The 20,414-nt window shown below is 36.2% G+C and overlaps 1 protein-coding gene across 5 annotated transcripts in view; it reads left to right on the top strand.

The window, feature by feature from the left end:
* Nucleotides 1-20,414, top strand: part of DIAPH3 (diaphanous related formin 3) — a 485,199-nt gene that overhangs the window by 248,263 nt on the left and 216,522 nt on the right. For all 5 annotated transcript variants that reach the window (XM_081815005.1, XM_081815002.1, XM_081815001.1 and 2 more), the window contains one exon: nt 9,969-10,208. In XM_081815005.1, coding sequence (XP_081671131.1) covers nt 9,969-10,208 — 240 coding nt within the window. The remainder of the gene's footprint in view (nt 1-9,968; nt 10,209-20,414) is intronic.

The raw sequence follows: 20,414 nt of genomic DNA, 5'->3' as shown, positions 1-20,414 counted from the left end.
AGGGGAAGGGAAGGAAAAATAAAGACAAAAACAGGGAGACAAACCGTAAGAGACTCTTAACGATAAAACCGAGGGTTGCTGGAGGGGAGGTGGGTGGGAGGGATGGGGTAACTGGATGATGGGCATTAAGGAGGACACTTGATGTAATGAGCCCTGGGTATTATATGCAACTGATGAATCACTAAATTCTACCTCTGAAACTAATAATATACTATATGTTAACTAAACTGAATTTAAATAGAATTTTTTTAAAAAAATGAACATTCTTCAAAAGAATATTATAACTCAACAGTTGTTGTAATATTATAATAGTAAATAGTAAAAAATAAAATGGGATCTATCTTCAAAGAAAAAAATCAAACCAGACCTACGATGGCCCAGATTTCGAATTTCACATGCAAAGATTTTACTGTGGATATTATGAATATGTTCAAAGAACTAAAGGAAATTATCTTTAAGGAATTAAAAAACAACAACATGGTCTTAATTGAGAAATCTCTTCAGGGAAATGAAAACTATAAAAATTGACCATATGGAAATTCTCAAACTGAAGAATTTAATAACTGAGTTGAAATATTTAGTGTGTAGGTTTAATGGTATATTGGAGAGAGCAGAAGAGTCAGTTTGAAGGGAGCTCTATAGAGGTTATTTTATCTTAAGAGTGTAGGCAAAAAAAAAAAAAATTGTGTAAAAAATGAACAGAACCTTAGATATTGTTGGGTAAATACCAGCCATCCAAAACACCTCTAATTGGAGTCCCCAAAGGAGAAGAGAGTGAGATTGTGTCTGCCAAAATATTTGAAGAAATAATGGCCAAGAAATTCCAAATTGAGTGAGAAATAGAAATTTCAGGTTCAGGAAGCTCAGCATGTTCCAACCAGGATAATGTAAAGAAAAAGACACCTTGGCAGATCCTAGTCAAAGTGCTAAAGGCCAGAGATAAAAAATCTTGAAAGTAACTTGGTGCAGGGGGTTGGGGTGAGGACTGGTGGGGTCAGGGGAGACACTATGGGATAATGAGAGATTCTGCTGACTTTGCAGAAATAATGGAAAGCCAAGTCAACAGAAGAATGTAAGGTGTTGAAATAATAATAATAATAAAAAACGTTGTAAATTCAAAATTTTCTCTTTATTAGATACCCTTCCCAAAATAGGGTAAAATAGACATTTTTAGTGAACTGAGAGTGTATGGCTATCAGACCTGTCCTCTAAGAAATGCTAAAGGTTGTCCTTCAGCCAAAGGGAAATGATACCAGATGGAAACTCTAGATCCACAAAAAGGAATGAAGAGTGCCTGAAATAGTAAATAAACTGTTTTCCCTTCTCATATTACTTAAAAGAAAACTGATAATTAAAAAAACCACGGCAGGATGGGGCTTATAATGTACATAGAAGTAAAAGATACGATGGTAATTGCACAAATGATGGGGGCACAACAAATGGAATTGTGCCGTTAAAACATTACACAGCTGAAATGGATCAGGTGGTATTAAATGGAGGAAGGCTGAGGCAGGAAAAGGAAAACATGTATATAGGTGCAATATTGACTTCAGAGTAACGCTAAGTAGACTGATACATAAGGACGTATCAGTAATGTAAGGATGCATTTTGCTAGTCCTAGCGCAACCAGAAAAAATATAATGAAAAGAGACAACCTCAGAAGCCAGTAGAAGAACTAAAATGGAATACTAAAAATTGCTTGATTACATCTCTCTCATCTTTCCCTGCTTTTGTAGTTGAGAAGCAGGGGGGACAAATGGAGAACGGCAACAATAAGAAAAGTAGACTAGCTATGTATATTTCAGAGAAGGTATACTTCAAGGCAAAGCCTATTATAAAGCATAGTGATATTACACAATGATAGGAGTAATTTACCAGGAATAATCATCTTAAATATATAAGCTCCTAATAACAGTATCAAAATTCATCAAGAACGAACTGGCTGAATTAAATGGAGAAATAGATAACTCCTTAACCCTAGCCTTTAATGTCCCTTTTTCAGTAAATTCTAGAAAAAAAATAGACTCCCCCTTCCTCCCCGCAAAAAGTAAATACGTAGAAAATCAAGAAGACAGTTCTGTCAGCTGTCTTGTTCTAGTATCTGTGGGGCTTCCTCAGAACAGCTGCAGAATATACATTCTTTTCAAATAGACATGGAGCATTCACCAAAGTAGGGCATATGGGAATGTAAAATATATGTCGGTAATTTTCAGAAGATTGAAATCTTGCTGAGTAGGCTTTCTGTTAAAACTAAACTGGACCATAATAATGGAACATCTCTCTGTCTGAAAATTGCATAATGTCGTTTTTAATTACTTGTGGGTCAAAGAAAAAGCTATTTTGAACTGAATGCAAACACTGAAAAATCAAATTCTTAAATTACAGATAACAGGAGTCAAAGAAAAGAATTTCAGTACAGAGAATTAGACTTGAACATATATGCAAAAATTAAAATATTTTTACATCAAATATTTCCGTGCATGAAGAATATGTCATGACCAAGTGATACGAGGTTGGCTCAACATTTAAAAATTAATGTAGTTAACCCTATTACCAGGAAAAGGGGAGAAAAACCACATTATCTAAGTAGATGCAAAATGAGAAGTGTTCAGAATTTGAATTTATGATAAATAAAAATTCTTAGCAACTAGAAGTAGAAGGAACTTCTTCAACCTGATAAAAGATAGCCGCGGAAAGCTCTTAACTCTCCTCATAACTGATGGTGGAAGAATAAATGCTTTGTCATTTATGATTGGAATCCAGGCAAGGCTATCTATTCTTACACTTCTATTCAGCATTATAATGCATGTTTTAACCTGTATAGTAAGAAAAGGAAAAGAAATTTAGGGCCTTTGCATTGGTAATGAGGAGATAAACCACCTTTATCTTAAGTGACCTAATTATTGTAAATCCCTTATGAATTCACATAAGCAAACTTGATTGAAGTAACCAGTGCATTTAATAAGATCACAGAATAGTCCATATACTCGAATAAGTTGTATTTTTCTCTATAAGCCATGATATACTAGAAAGCAAAATAAAAATAGTACTATTTACTTCAGCTCCAAAACTTAAAATACTTATGAAAAAAATTCACTAAAACCTGCTAATTTTCTACACCGAAAGCCGTAAGATATTGCTGAGAGAAATTAAAGAAATTGTAAATGAGATATTTACCAGGCTCATAGAGTGGAAGGCTTAGTATTATTAAGATTTCATTTTTCCCTCAAATGATCTTAGATTTCTAATATATGATACACATTCCCAATCAAAATCCCAGTAGGTTTTATTATAGTAATTGACAGGAAGTTACAAAAAATTCATATGGCATGCAAAGGACCTAGAAGAGTTAAAATAAGTTTTGAAAAAAGAACACACTTGGAAGACATAGACCACTGATGTGCTATCAAGGCAGTAACATTTTGGCTTAAAAATACACAAACTTCTAGAAAGTTTAGAAATAAACCCACGAAGATACCATCAACTGATTTTCAACAGAGACTTCAAGGCTAGTGAGTGGGGAAAGGAACTTTTTTGTATCTGACTGTACTGCAGTGCTTGGATATCTTACGAACTGAAATGAATCCCAAGTCTTGCATCATACTACACAGAATAATTAATGAGGGATGGAATATAGACCTAACATGCAAAGATAAAATATAAAACAGGCTTCAAGTGGTAGAAACCACTTAGCAAAACAGTTTAACAGTTTCTTATAAAGCATACATTTATACTCAGTTATTTAGATACTTAATAGAAATGACAAGATTCATACAAGAATATTCATAATGTCCTGTGTTAGTTTCCATGGGCCTCCTAACAAATGCCCACAACTGTGGCGGCTAAAAGCAACACATTTATTCTCTCACATTTCCGGAGACCCAAAATCCTAAATCGAGGTGTTGCCAGGTTCCTTCTGGAGACTTCGAGGAAGAATCTGTTTCTTGCCTGTCTTGTCACTTGTGGTAGCCGCTCCCAGTCACAGCTCTTGTGTTTCCTAGCCGGTAGGAGGACTCCAGTCTCTGCCTCCTCCCTTGCATCGCCTTCTCCTGCGTTTTTCTCTCCCCCTCCTTTTTTTTTTTTTTTTAGTTAAAATGACATCAGTCACTTAATTTAGAGCTCACCCTAAATCCAGCATGATCTCATGTGCAGATCCTTAATTACATCAGCAAAGATCTTTCACAGGTCTTTCACAGCAAAGTCACATTCACAGGTACCTGGGGTTAGAACCTGACATAACATTTTTTCAGTTCCCTGTGTAACTCAACCCCTACATTGACCCAGACTAGAAAAAAGAGTCCCTTAACATGGTATATTTTTGGTATGTTTTTACAATGAAATCTTGCTCATTAGTAAAAATGAGTAAAGAACCGAATCACACTACATGTATATGAATCTCAAAGTCATTTTATTCAGTGAGAGAAGCCAGACATGAAAAGTGTTTACTGAAAGTTTTATTAATACAAATTTCAAGAACAGGCAAAACTAAGTTATTGTGATAGAAATCAAAACTTTGGTTTCCTATGGTAGGGTGGGGATTGTCTGGAAGCAGACATGAATGAATTTAAGACACCAGAATGGTTCTGGGTTTAATGCCAGCTTTTTAATTCATCAGAGCTGAAGCTTCTGTGTTAAGAGTATTTGCTAAGACTGCCAAATTAAATAAGTCTCCCGTTCTCTAGCTTTCCCACTTACAGATTCTGAGCATCGACAGAACTCCTTTGGACCTCTTATGAAATCCTTAGTGGTCTAGAATTGATAAGTACTTATAAACAAAGATAAAGCAATATCTGATGGCTATAACCAATTTTCTATTTCTTGACCAGCTAGAGGTGTATACATTTTATCCTTTTAATAACTTTTGAATAATTCTTGGCTTTGCTCCTATGGGAAAACAAAAAATATGTAGGTTGCTATTCTGTAGTTTTTAAAAAATTTTAGCTTCAGAGCTTTAATATCACAAGGGCACATTTATTAAAAAAAAATTTTTTTTTTTTTGTATTCTTAGCACTACCCAGGCTTAAATAGCTAGGTTTTTCATGCATTTCTTTCTTTCTTTTTTTTTTTTTTAAGATTTTATTTATCTTAGCACAAGTGAGTGAACGGGGCAAGGGGCAGAGGGAGAGAACCTCAACCAGACTCCCTGCTGAGTGTGGAGCCCAATGTGGGGCTCTATCTCCAGACTCTGGGGTCATGACCTAAACCCTAATCAAGAGGGATGCTCAACCAACTGAGCCACCCACGTGCCCCTTTAGATGCATTTCTTGACATGAAACGAACTATTCTTTTTTCCTGAGCATTCTGGAAGTCTTGAAAATAGTGGCCAACCAATAGTAAAGGGTAGATATTTTTTATGTAGTTTAGCTTAAGAATTCAAGTTAAAAACTTTTTTCTAAGTGTCTTAGTTCTGTTAATAGATTCACATTGCTTTCTTGGATGTCGCTTTCCTTCCTCAACCCTTTGTCATTTTCTCTAGACTTGTCTCGGACAACGAAGCATTTGTTCTTTCACATTCTCCTTGCATCTTGCACCTCTTCCACAGAGAACAGAAGAACTAGCTAATAAAGTATGAGTGGAGAGTGCAGTGTAAGGGGACAACAAACACGAATCTGGAAAATACTAAAAATTCAGCACAACAGGAGGTAGTTGGGAAAGGAAAGGAGTCCGAAGTCGTAGCAGGCGGTGCTCACAGCAGGGTCAACTCTATAGTGTTTTGTCTAATAACTACTGTGGCGCAGTTAAAGTCCATTCGTACTCCTGGAAAAGCATAGGAGTAGTTTGAGTACAGATGGTTTTTAAGTTGTGGTTATTAATTTCCATACTGTGATGCTCTGAGTGGCACGCACATGTGATCGGCAGCAAGTTAGCTCGAGGGCCGTGTCCTACCTGCATGTGACCTCGCAGGAGTCCTTAAACCTTTGTGAAATCATATTCTGTTATTCCTGATATATGTACAAAGTATATGAAGTAAAGGTTTAGAGTGGCCAGTCAGTTAAGACTGAAGTGAGTGGCTTTTCAATCAGTTGGCTACTTGTAGTGTTAGCTAAATGAATGGTTAAAATAGTTTTAAAACGACTTTAGGGGAGAATAATGAAGATAAGGAGAACGTACTGAAATTTCTTTTGAGGGGAGCCCACACAAGTCTGCAGGCAAGAAGGTAGGGGGAACCCAACAAGTTTTTTTTAAGATTTTATTTGACAGCACAAGCAGGGGGAGCAGCAGGCAGAGGGAGAGGGAGAAGCAGACTTCCCGTGGAGCAGGGAGACTGATGCTGGACTCGATCCCAGGACCCTGGGATCATGATCTGAGCCAAAGGCAGATGTTTGACTGAGCCACCCAGGCGTCCCAGCAAGTTTTGAATAAGCCAGTTTCTGAATATCTCTTATCTATAAAAGAAATAAAGAGAACCAGATATGGTATTAGACATCGTTGGTATAAAAATGTCTACTTCTGTTTTTTCCCAATAAAACAATGGATGACATTAAAGTTACATGTGAAAAACATAATGAGATGATGGAAGATGGCATCTTCCTGGGGACTACTACTACTTTTTACCCTTTAAGACAGATGGAAAGACTTGGATGATCCAAGGGTGGAATTCATGACTTAGGTGACTCACACAGTGCTGAGTGGGCATCCAGTCAGTACCTGTTGGTTCATTATACTCTAAAGTTGTTTCATTTCATCTCTTCGACAACACTCACATTGCCAACAAACCCAAGTGTGTCTATAAAGATTACCCTTGGCGTTCTGGATATTGCTTGTGGTTTGATTTTCACCAGTCACTGTTTGAAAGGTATTCTCATTGGGGCATGGGACATCTCTGGTCATGGGGTGGGGAGATTGCAGGAATCCTGCCCCCTGCTTTCAGACAATAGTGAAATCAAAGTATTTTCACTTTCTTTTTTATGCCTTTAGATTGATCTTCAGATCACAGTTCATTATTGTCAGAGTTTTGTGATGCGAGTTTATATTACTAAGACTCCGTGACAATAAATTGAAAGGATACCTCTGTGAAAGAGGAATTCTAATTTCTTTTAGCATTCTAATTATTAGCTATCTTGCAGTTAAACTTTCTTAACTCTTTTTGTGCTCCTCCTCCTCCTCTGTTGCGACTTTCTGTTACCATAGAGAAGATTATTTGAGCACTATAATGCTCCATTTTTGCATCCAGCCTCAGACAAATGAGAGGTTCCTTAGCAAGCAAACAGAATGCAAGTCTGTAAAGTGACAAAGAAACATCCTTCAGGAATTTTAAAAAAAAAAAATTCTAATTTTTAAACCTTTTTTCTTTGATCCTATGTGACAAAAGACTGATTTGATTAATGACAAAAAGAACCCTGTGATTATCATAGATCTAGATCTTAGATCTTAGAACATTAGCGTTCTTTACGGGTTTGGTTTTGTTTTTAAATAACAGGGACAGTCATGTGTCCTGGAGGATCAGAGTAGGCTCTTCAATAGTGGACTCAAGACCTTAATGAGCTCCAGGTGATCCCTCACGTTCTTTTCCAGCTCAGTGATTTTGTTCACTAAAATAAATTTATTTCATATTCGTCAAAATATTTTTTAAAATTTGGAAGGAAAAACAATATGTAAAGGACGTCTAATTTTAAAAGATGTTGCTCCAAGATGTGTTTTTTAGGATTCCTTTCCTGACTTTGCTTTGTCAGGCTTTTTCATGAACTCATAGCATTTTGTTCTGCATTACATCATACACTTACTCTGTCTTTTCAAGGTACCTGTCCCCAGTGCCAGGTAGACTCATTACTCATACAAATCTAGGTTATATTTTTCTAGGAAAATTAATTACTTTATACCGGTTACATATGGTTTGCTTGTCATCAGGGAAGCTTTAACATATTTTGGGGCAGTATAATATAAGCATTTAAGCAGAGTTTTTTCTCTCTGTGCATAAAGTACATTAATGTAGGTTAAAAGTAATATATTTTGTAATACTAATATTTTCCTGGGATACTTCTCATGTTTACTGCAAAGTAACAAAGTATCATGAATGAGGGCACAGGTCAAAAACATGCCATGGGCGCATCATATACCTTTTGAATGACCGTAACTGTGTGTACTCAGGTGATTACTCCTTTGTTTTACTATTCTAAGGGATCTATTAAATGTAATAGAGCATTTTACAGAACTGGCCCAATATAATATGAATGCCATTTGCAACGTTTTAAGGATAAAAACGTAGGGAATTTAGCCCATTTGGGACCATTTAAGACATATGAAGTGACTGTATGAGAAGTAATCACTGCTTAATTCTACTTCTTGTGCTGGACATAGAGGTCCAAACAGAAGGATTCATGCCCACTCGGAATTGGTATTCTAATAGAGTTTCGTTTTATCTTTCTAACATTTTATATTTATTCTATGGAACCATTATTTTTGCTTTGTTTTTAAGTCTTATTTGAGCTTACAGTCTTTCTACTTTCTTGTAGGAAGAAAAGAAAAGTTTCCTCTAGACAGGCAAATTTGAAGACATTCCTTGGGCTCTGGGAATTTTAAGATATTTCTTAAAGCTCTTTGTAGAGGGGAGTCATTAACTACATTAGTCGAACTCTTAGCATCTTGGCCGTATACACTTAAACGTTTAATCTGTCAGGTGGCTGGGGAGAACACTAAATGTGATTTATCTCTTTATATTATTTACTATGAAACTTTTCAGTCGCTGGATGGATTCAGTCTCCCGGACACTGTTCTCTCAGAGGTATCTCTGGAGAGCCACCCCCTGTTGCTCAGAGGTGGTTAGATGGGCACACGGGGCTGTACCATTTCAGCCAAGGAGTGTCCGTTACCGCCTTTTGACTCTAGTAAGTTCAGGCTTCTGTCTGGTCTGTTTAATTTTAAATAACGGTCATTGTATTATGAGCAGATAGTCTTGTGCCTCCTGAACAGAAATCCTATAAGCTTTGTGTGACGTTGTCCTTTACTTTTTTCCTTTAGGGTCTGTGACTGACACAACTATTCCCTATTTTAACCCTCTCGTGTTCTGTCACTATTTTTTCCCCCTGACCTTGCTTCTCACTTCTTTTTGATATTTATAATAGCTGTTGAAATTCAATAGTTTCACTGTTATTGCCTCATCAAGGTGTTTTAAGTCTCAAATCCCTAGTATATTTGGACAAGGAATTCGTAGCTTAAATGCCCTTTGTCTCCAGCCTTCAGTTAAATGGCTCTTCTCCTCCCTTTTGCTAGAACACACGGGAGTCAGCTCAAGGCAAGAACTTGCTGACTCTAGCCTTTTTGTTCTTTTTAAAGTCTTCAACCCCCCACATTCGCAACAAGGGAACCCAGAGTCCCGAACAGGGTTCACCTGGCATGGGATGGACCTGTGGCTCTGCGTGGCTTCTGTCTCTGGCTACGCCCATGTTCCCCAACACCGACCCTGCTAATTTAGTGTGCGTCAGGAGTCCTTCTACTTGGCTGTTTCTCAAGAAAGTCAATTTAGTACAAATTGGGACCTATTTACTTTCACTCCATCTAACACATACTGTTAGTCGGCAGGGCTTCTGAGGACAGCGGTTGCTATTTGAAGAAAACAAACCCTCTTTAGACCTTTCTGAATGTTTTAAACATGACCCCACATTTTCCATATTGAACAAAAATTAATGGTAGGAATGCTTTGTAATTTGTTGCTTCTGTACCCTGTTACCTTTTTAAAATTTGGTTTCTGTTAAGAAGTTATATGTACTTGATTACTGGACCATTGTCATTGAATTAAAGCTTTCTTTCCATTGGGCATCTAAATTGTTAATTTTTCTTCTTTGAGGAATGACTCTTGATTGCTCACAAAAGCAAGCGGGGCTCTTCTCTCTCCCTGCTATCCGTTTGAAGGAACATATTGCTTCCTCGGCACTGTCATACCAATAAATCATCCCAGATTACTCACAGTCATACAGTACTAAAGTATACCATGCATTTTAAAGGGAATCTGTTATTTTCTTTTCAATCAGATGAGCAATGTGAAGAGACTACGGCCACGGCTCAGTGCTATTCTCTTTAAGCTGCAGTTTGAAGAGCAGGTGAACAACATCAAACCTGACATCATGGCTGTCAGTACTGCCTGCGAGGAGATAAAGCAGAGCAAAAGCTTCCGCAAGTTGCTGGAACTTGTGTTGCTAATGGGAAACTACATGAACGCGGGCTCCCGGAATGCTCAAACCTTCGGATTTAACCTTAGCTCTCTCTGTAAAGTGAGTTCGTTTTTTAAAAACACATATTTGCCTGAGCACTTACTTGGAAATGTCAGCCCTGATTACATTATTTAAATATTTTTATTTTGATGTGCTCGTTATCAAGAATTTAAAGGAAACCATGAACCCAAACCCAGAGTGAACTGAGCTAATTTACTCAACCTCAGAGCTAAATCCAAATATTAATTTTCTCTGATCTGCAAATCCAAAGGAAGGATTTTGTTTAATAATAGAATTATGTTGTAAACCTATGCTTTCCCAAACTAATGAAATGGAACATCAAAATATTATTTAAATCTAATATTCAATTCAGGTAGCTGCAAATGATGGTATAGATATATTGAGAATTGCTTAGGCTTGCCACTACATTTTTTACCTTTACTATTTAAATATTTCTTTGCTTTTTTTTTTTTTTTTTTTTTTGCAAGCTGACTTAAAGGAGAAAAGAATGAGACTGCTTTATGTAAAGGGAAAATCATTTTATTAGGAATAAACATGCCTCGGATGTCATTGATGATTTTGAAATGTTTCTATCTAAATATAATTTTAAAGGATGTGAGAATTAAGTAAGTTTAGAGATTTGGTTTTTTTCTCCTGGGTTCTTCCACAGGTTAAATGTCCTTACCGCAAATATATTCACTGTTTTATGTAACAGAGCTTTTTCCTCAGAAGCGGGCCGCAGTGATAGTGCTTTATTGATCTGCTTACAACAAATTCTTCTCTGTTACACATCCTACGAAAAGCTTTCTTTTGTTCTTGACCTGCTCTAACATCTATGCTACCTGATTAAGGAATTTGATGACTGGTTTTCCCCGCTGTCCAGAAGTTCACTTCACGCAGCTTCACTTGTATAAAAGACCTACATTAGCATACACCTGTTTCCAAAATGAAATCCGAAGAGGATTTGCGCTTTTACAAAATGGTGATTGCTCCTCTGCTTTACGCCATTTGGATTATGAAAGGTTTCATGGGAACGCTCTACTTTTGGGTAGCTGGGGAGACCTGTGTTGCAATTGCCACTTAGGGAAGGTGAGAAACAAGTCCAGTTTTAGCCTTGGGTTTGCTTGAATAGTTGATCTCTCAGTGCTTTCATGACTTTCCTTACGCAGTTTTCCCTACCTAAAGCCTCCTGCTGGTATCAACAGCTTGTGAGCTTGCTTAACTCCATCTCCATCTTTTTATTTTCCTCTCATTTTCTGAGCCTGATCTATTCAGTTAAGATCCCTAGCATGGGGGCTGTAATTCATAATACATGTATTGAAAACTTTGCACATTTATGGGGTGCTCACCTATCCCTGTGCTCAGTGCTTGACCTGATCATCTCATTGAATGGATGTAATTATTTATGTGGCATACACAGAACCCTTGTTTTTCACATGTAAACCATTATTAAAATTTTTAATAGAGTTCTATCCAAAAAGTTATGGCAACAGAGGTGAGAGAGAGTCTAGCTCGGTTAAGGGAGGACAGCTAAGCATTCAGAGAGGAGTAGGAATTTGAGCTGGATCTGGAAGTATGAGTGGATATTCCTGAAAAGGAAAGGCATTCTAGACAATAGCCATCAATTGGCATGAAGGGTCATATCGTGGCATATGTGAGTCCACCAAATGATCGGAAGCTTAGACGGGAGAGGCATGGAGAAAATGGAAATGAAATAGTAAATTGGTCTAGACTGAAAAGCACCTCCAGCGGCACACCTGATGGTGAAGATTAACAGAGACATGTTAGTTCTTTAATTCAAGTCATAGTCTCAGAGATGTCCCATAGCAATGTAATTCTAATAGCAGTATGGAAGAAAGGTGAGCTGCACTGTCCAGTCCTGGTACCATGAGCCACGTAGGGCTGTTCACATGTAAATTAATTAAAATTTCAATAAAATTAGGAAAGACCTCAGTCACCCTTGCCACGTTTCAGCTGAGTAAGTGTCCATATGTGTTGGCAGCATAAATATAGCACATTTCCATCACTGTAGAGTATTCTCCTGGACAGCAGTGGCCTAGAGGGTTATAGTTGGGAGAGACTTGGTGACTGGCGGACGTGTAGCAAGTGACTGAGGAACTCAAGCTGAAAAGATAGATGGCGAGGATGATGGAAGCTGCCTTCATTATTTAGCAAATATTCTGAAACAGTGTGTGTCTATTATGAAACTGTGACTATATGTTGAGACAGTGGAAGTACAAGCTTCGGTAGTGGCAGAAGGGTTTGGGGTAGATAAGTGACACATTTAAGAAGCATCTAGGGAACTGTGAGAATGTGGTGATAATGAACTTGGAAGGGAAAGGGCAAGGAGGCAAGCACACCTGCCAGATTCAGGCTTTCCCTGAGCAGGGAAGTAAAGGAAGACAGACAAGCTGAAGAGCAAGGTCAGGGAGAAATTTACACCTGTAAATCAACTGGAGTTTGTTTCTTAGTGTTAAGTGTCTGTTCCTCTGGAGAGCTTGCATCTCAGATCTCCAGTCGACTCACAAAGAGTTGACCATATGCCTTTCCTCATGCTTTCCTTGCAGAGGAGCTGTTGACAAGACATTAGGTCTGATCGATGAGGTCGAGTATCCTGATACAGTGCCTGGTGCATAGTAAATAATAAATAGCTGTTGAGTGAATGACAATGCAATAGACAAAATGGACACAAAGTTGTGCCTCTTAGTTATGCAGTTGAAAGTAGACATCCTCTTATACTGATACATAGTGGCTGATGCATAGTAATTTACAAGGACAATGCATGTTGCTATTATTTTACTATAGTTTATCTGTAAACCAGTTAATCTGTATCCAGATAAGAGTCGACTGTATTTTCAGGCAATGATACTAGATATTTTGATCATCCCTCTTAGAAGCCTTCTGTTGTGCAAGAAACAAAATAAATACTACAACTTTGTATTTTTTATTAGCCTACATGTCAAGTTGAAAGCATATATTGAACAAGATATCTCATCATGTTTGTTATCAGAAGTAGCAGCTTGATCTTTGACAATTGTGATTGAATTTTCACACTGAGTATAAAGCATTTGGTTTGATGATAAACCCCCGTAAAAGGAATTCCATATTTATTTGACAGTAGAAAGACAGGATAATATTTTAATCTGTTAAAACATGCTGGGTAATTATATGACATCTAATATTCTATATTCAAAATCTTTACTTTTAAATACCCTTTATAAATTTAGCTCTAGTATGAGAAGTGTATGAAAATTCATATTAAATTGTTAACTTTGCATTGTTTAGAAATAATTGCATGAATCGTGAAATCTGTATATATTATAGTTTAATTTGGGGGGCTATATTACATCTTTGTATACATTTATAATTGAGATAGCTAAATACAATATCCCTGAGTTCAGAGGGAAAGCTTTGTGAGCTCTTTTTTATCCTAAAGATTTGATGTGGCCTATGATAAATAAGTATAAAAGTAAAATATGAGAAAGAAGATAAACATAAGTGAGAATCTATTAAGATATAGGTGTTTAGGTTTGAGACTCAGTGAAATGCAAACATGGTAATGAAACTTTACATGAGCTAAAGATGAGGTTTCTCTCATTAGCCAAAGCTGAACTTCCCAAGAAAAATTGCATGTGCATTGTTATAAAAGAAAAATATGATGTTGAGCCATAGTCTTTAAAACAGTAAATGAAAGAGTCAGTTATATTAAGATCTTTCTTTTAGAACTAGCTCTCCCTCCCCTCGCCCTTTCCTTTCCCTACAAGTGTGGACCAGAGCCTCTTAGGGTCTGACACTCCAAGAGAACCCTCATGGTTAGATACAAATGTACTTTGCAATTACATAATGCTATTCCTAGTTTAAGTAAAATGGTGTAAGTACCTTGCTTTCTGATGGCTTGACTATCTAGAAGGATAAACCTTAGAATATATAAAAGAGTGGATGGACTTCTTGTCATTCATAAAGTCCTCCAAAGATATTGCTAGACTTTATATAAGAATTGGATAATATGGAATTGGAGGTTATATTCTCTTTTTCAGGACCTGCTATTGATTAAATGCAAATTCATACCCTTAGAAATTCAGTTAGTAAATGGTAGGGCCTGACCAAAATGCACACCTAGAAAAAATGCGTATGTGCTTAGTGTTGAAGTTAATTTTCTTAGACCTGTTGGTAGGGCAAAGACTTTTTTTTTTTTTTCCTTCAAGTAGATCAGTATTCTAGCAAAAGAGTGAATTGACCCAATCATCAAAGTTTAACACCATACTAAAGTATATGAGAGGGTTTTAACTTGTAAATTTAAAAAGCAAATGTTACCAATCCATACATCATGGCTATAACATGTGTTTAATATTTCCTAATGTCTAATGATAGGTAATTTTGGAGTAACAAATTATCCTGATCAACACAGGTGGATGATTAGCTGTAAAATGTAGCTCTTTGTTCTGAGTAATTAAGTAAGCTGTATCGGGATAGTAGATATAAATTTTAGAAGAGTTTACAAATTGTAATAATTTACTTTTGCCAGTATTGATGCTATTTTGGGGGAAAATTGCAGAAACCAAGTAATTATTGATTCCATTATAAATGTATCAGTATTAATCACTTTGTAGGAAACTTTTCTATTCTCTGTGGCAGTAGACCACGCAGTGAGTTCATCTCAAAGATGAATTCATCAAAGGATATGTAGTAATGGGGATGTGAAGGAGTTAGAAGTTAGGTATTAAAAAGGTAGGCAGTGGGAGGCAAGATTTGTTTTTGTGTCCTCTCTTGATTTTGATTTTTTGTCCATTTAAAAGATTTTGTTGTTGTTGTTCATTGAAGTGCATGAAATTTTTATCTGATTGCCTATATATTCTTTTTACAAGTGCAGGCTAACCAAAAGTAGAATAAAGCTGCCCAAAGCTGTGATGGAGAAGATTTTTATATTTATTCTTTCTTTCTTTCTTTTTTAAAGATTTATTTATTTTAGAGAGAGAGAGAGGGGGGACTTGAGCGAGTTGGGGGGAGAAGCAGAGGGGGAGAGAGAATCCTGAAGCAGGCTCCCCGCTGAACAGAGAGCCCAACGGGGGTTCTATCCCAGGACCCTGAGATCAAGATTTGAGCTGAAATCAAGAGCCGGCTGCTTTACCAACTGAGCCACCCAGGCACCCGTGGAGAAGATTTTTAAAGGAAAAAAAAAACAAAAAACAAAACTGTTTAATTTCCTTTTTGTTTAATGCCCCCCACCAACTCCAGTGAGTGATTTCTTGAAGTTATGAACAGCTCTTCTTGTAGTACCTTGATTATCAACCTGTATTACCCTTGAAGAAATACTGATGTGTCATCTCCACATTGGATCCATTACTTGAGCATGTATGGGTGTGGATCTTGATTAGTGGCTTTTTAAAGGTCCCCCGGGTAATTTTAATGCACAAACTGAACTGAGAATCACTTTGTCTTCTGCCCTACTTCTTTATCCCAGAATGGAAAATCCCTGATTGGTGGTGTGAAACCAGCCAACAAACAAACATACAGAAGCAAAACCCAACCAACACAAGAACAAAAAACAAAAAAGAAACAACTCGTCTTCACTTAAGGATGAATGGTGAAAATATTTCCAAAAACTGCTGCTTTTTTTCATGCCAAGCTGAGCACTACTCTGAAAATGAAGTAGTGAGTGGAGTGTGAATCTCAGGCACACAGCGGAACTGAAATAAGCTGATGGCCAGTGTCCTGAGTTATTTTGCAGGGCTCTGTCTTGTACAGGTAGAGTTTCAGTCATTATAAAAAGCAGGAGACAAATACCTCTGCCTGTCACTTGTTATAGCCATATAGGGTAATACTGTGAAGCTGCTTTTGTGAAATTTACTTCTCATATATCACTTTTCCTTCACTCTATGAAGTTATTTTGAAGAAAGACCTCTGCCAAACAAACCCATTGTTCCATCTGCATTGTGTTTTAGAAGGATTTTAGAGAGGTTTTTATTCTTTATTGGATTGGCAAAATCACACCAGTGAATTTTGGCACCCTTTGAAAGTAAAGCAATTTTTGGCCAAAGACTTGCAGATAACAAATGCCATTCTTATCCAGCCAATTAAGTCACTGAAATACTGACTTCCAAAGTAATGTGAAACTACTTAGGATTCTTAACCCCTTTGATTCATTCATTAACACAATTAATCTATAGCATTTTCCAAGAAATATTTTATTGGTTTTGCTAAGCAATGTTTTTGATAAATTTTATTCACATTACCTTTTTTTAATTGCTATTAAGCATTGTAACTTGAAATTATTCTTTCACTAGAATTAGAGTGTCTTTGCTTGTGAACAGCAAATACACTGTGAGTTATTATCTCACCATTCTCATAGAAAGCCTAGCTAATCTATCAAACTTCCTTTACCCCCAACACACAGCCTCAGCATTGTCCTTAACACCATACTTACAGCTACTATCCATTAGAGGCAGCACCCAAGATGAATCTTTCCAACTATCCCTGTTTTAGTCTAGTCTCCTGTTTTTATACATTTTAAAAATGAAAAATCAAAAATTGAGTAAGATGCTCCATTCCTGGAGGAACTTACTGTTTACCTCTTCTTTGTCAAGGGTCTGCATTGCTCTTGTGTTTTTGGGATAGAGGCAAAACGTGCAGCATTATTATCTCTATAATTATAGTTGCATTTATGAACATTTGTTCTTAGGTGGCAGAGGTGGGGGAATATGATGATAAAATGGGAGCACACCAAAGGCAATGACATTACAAGAAAGGAAAATTATTGGACAATATCTCTCATAAACATAGATGCAGAAATTCTCAGCAAAATTTTATAAAATTTCATAAAATTTTATAAAAACCAATGATGTATAAAAAAATTTACATACCACAACCAAGTGTGATTTATTACAGGTATGGGAGGCTGGTTAAACATTTGAAAATCACTTAACAGAATCCATTACATCCACAGGCTAAATAAGAAAAATCATTTGATTATATTAATAGATGTAGAAAAGGCATTTGGTAATATCCAACATCCATTCATGCAAAATACAGGGGGATTTCCTCAAGTTGATAAGGAATATCTACAAACACTACAGCTAGCATCATTCCTAATGGTAAGAAACTGAATGTTTTCCCTCTTCAATTGGGAAAAAGGAAAGGCTGTTCCTGCTCACCATTCTTATTCAACATTGTATTGGAAGTCCTAGCTAATGCAGTAAGACAAGAAAATGAAATAAAAGATATTTAGATTGAGAAGGAATAAATAAAAGTGTCTTTGATCAGAGGTGAAATGATTGCCTACATAGAAAATCCCCCTGAATTAACCAAAAAGAAAAAAAAAAAAATACTTCCTGAAACTAGTAAGTGATCATAGCAAAGTTTCAGGATATAAGATTGACATAAAAAAAAGTTAATTGCTTTCCAAATACCAGCAATGAACAATTGGAACTTGAAAGTAAAACCGGTATCATTTATGTTAGAACACAAAAGAGTAATACTAAAATATGAACAAGATTCTTATGAGAAAAAATATAGAACTTTCATGAAAGAAATTGAAAAAGATCTAATAAGTAGATATTCCAGGTTAATGGAAAAGAATAAGATGTTTCTTCTTCCCTACTTGATCTATAGATGCAATGCAATCCTAATCAAAATCCCAGTGAATTATTTTGTGAATATTAACAAGCTGATTCTAAAGGTTATATGGATATGTAAAAGACCCAGAATAGCCAGCACGACACTGAAGAAGAACAGAGTTGGAGGACTGATACTAGTGGACTTGAAGACTTATAAAACTGCAGTAATCAAAACATTGTTGTATTGGTTAAAAAAGTAGATCAACAGAACAGAGTAGAGAGCTCAGAAATAACTCCACATAAATACAATCAAATCTTTAACAAAGAAGCAAAGGTAATTCAATTGAGAAATAATAATCTTTTGAAGAAGTGGTGGTGGAACCAGTGCACATAAACATGCAAAATAAAATGTATCTACATACAGACCTCAGGTCTTAAATAAAAATTAACTCGAAATGGACATAGGCCTAAATGTAAAATGCAAACTATACAATTTTTAGAAGAGAAGAGAAAATCTAAGTGACCTCAGGTTTGGCAGTGACTTTTTAGATAGGATACCAAAAGCATGATCCTTGAATGAAAACTATTGCTAAGTTGGATTTCATTAAAATTAAAAACTTCTGCTCTGCAATAAAAACACTGTTAAGATTGAAGACCACAGACTGGGAGAAAATCTTTGTAAAATACCTATCTGATAAAGGACTTATATCCAAAAATATACAAATAACTCTTGAAACTCAGCAACAAGAAAACAAGAAATGGTCAAAAGACCTGACCAGACACATCACCAAAGAAGATTTACAAATGGCAAGTAAATATATGAAGAGATAATCAACTTCATATGTCAATAGAGAATTACAAGCTAAAACAATGAGATAACACTACACACCTATTAGAATGGCTAAAATCTGAAACACTGGCCAAGACCAAATCCTGGCAAAGATGTAGTACAATAGGAACTCTCATACATTACTGAAGGGAATGCAAAATGGTAGGTCTACGTTGGAAGACTGGCAGGTACCAAGTTAAACATAGATTTTTTTTTTTTAAAGACTTATTTATTTTAGAGAGAGAGCACGAGTAGGAGGGGCAGAGGGAGAGGGAGAGAGAATTTCAAACAGACTCCACGCTGAGCACAGAGCCTGATGCAGGGCTCAGTCTCATGACCGTGTGATCACAACCTGAGCTGAAACTAAGAGTCAGATACTTGACTGACTTCACCACCCAGGCGCTCCATGTTAAACATATATTTAACATAGGATTTAGTGATCACACTCTTACTCAAAGGAGTTGAAAACCTACACAAAAATGTTTATAGCAGCTTATTTTTAATTGTCAAACTTTGGAAACAACCAGGATGTCTTTCAGTAGGTGAATGAATAAACTCTGATGCCTCCATACAATAGAATATTATTCAGTACTAAAAATAAATGATCTCCTAAGCCAAGAAAAGACTTGGAGGAACCTTAAATGCCTAGTAAGTGAAAGAAGCCAATTTGAAAAGACTACATATTAGATGATTTTAACCATTGGCTTTTTGGAAGAAAGAAAATTATAGAGACAGTAAAAAGATCCATGGTTGCGAGGGGTTGTGTTGGGAAGGTAAGAAAGAGATGAATAGGTAGAGCACAGTGAATTTGGGGTGAAACTATTCTGTATGACAGGGTAATGGTAGATACATGATATTATTCCTTCTTCAAAACCCATACAGCTGTAAATGCAGAGTGAACCCTAATGTAAACAGTGGATCTTAAGTTAGTGATGATGCATCAATACCAGCACATCAGTTGTGATGTGTACCACACCTAATGTAAAATGTTACTAATAGGGGAACTGGTGTGGAGGAGAAGGTATATGAGAACCCTGTTATTTTCTGCTCATGTAAAGCTGAAACTGCTTTAAAAAAAATGTGTTTAAAAAATAAAAGGTAAAACATTTATATTAAAATTAATGTATTTGATCCATTTATATTAACTAAAGAACAGTGAGCTGTTTTAAATGTCTCGTGGAATAAGGCTGTATAAATAAACAACATTGAATGATACAGTAGATAATGTAAGCTAACATTTTTACTGCAGGGCAAAAATGCTTTTAACACTGCAGTTTCTATGTTCACTAAAATCCAAGAGAAATAAATTTAAAACATAATTCAGGGAAAGTTGAGGGGGGATATGGAAGAAATCAGCTTATAATTATAGGAATCCATATTATATAAAGCATTTTCTTGCTTATTTAATAATGTTTCAACTCTCACTTTAAAATGAAAATTACACAATATAAATTATTTTTATATATGAACATCACAAATTGTCTAGTATCTTTTTTTACCTAATATCAATTGATCTCCACCTATCTTGAAAATCATTATGAAAGTTTTATTATTGGTATTAATAGTTATGGTGGAGACATAGATGATGTGAAGCATCTTATTTTATTTAAATTAAGATTTTTATTTCCATTGTAGAGAGATAACCAATCTTTTTAAAAAATTTAATCAGCATGCCGATTCTTTTCTTTTTTTTTTTTTAAAGATTTTATTTATTTATTTGAGAGAGAGAGAGAATGAGAGAGAGCACATGAGAGGGGGGAGGGTCAGAGGGAGAAGCAGACTCCCTGCCGAGCAGGGAGCCCGATGCGGGACTCGATCCAGGGACTCCAGGATCATGACCTGAGCCGAAGGCAGTCGCTTAACCAACTGAGCCACCCAGGCGCC

The sequence above is a fragment of the Leptonychotes weddellii genome, chromosome 3 (genome assembly GCF_054177405.1).
Source record: "Leptonychotes weddellii isolate Sample4059 chromosome 3, ASM5417740v2, whole genome shotgun sequence".
Classification (NCBI taxonomy): Eukaryota; Metazoa; Chordata; class Mammalia; order Carnivora; family Phocidae; genus Leptonychotes; species Leptonychotes weddellii.
This window is presented reverse-complemented; position numbering and strand designations above follow the sequence as displayed.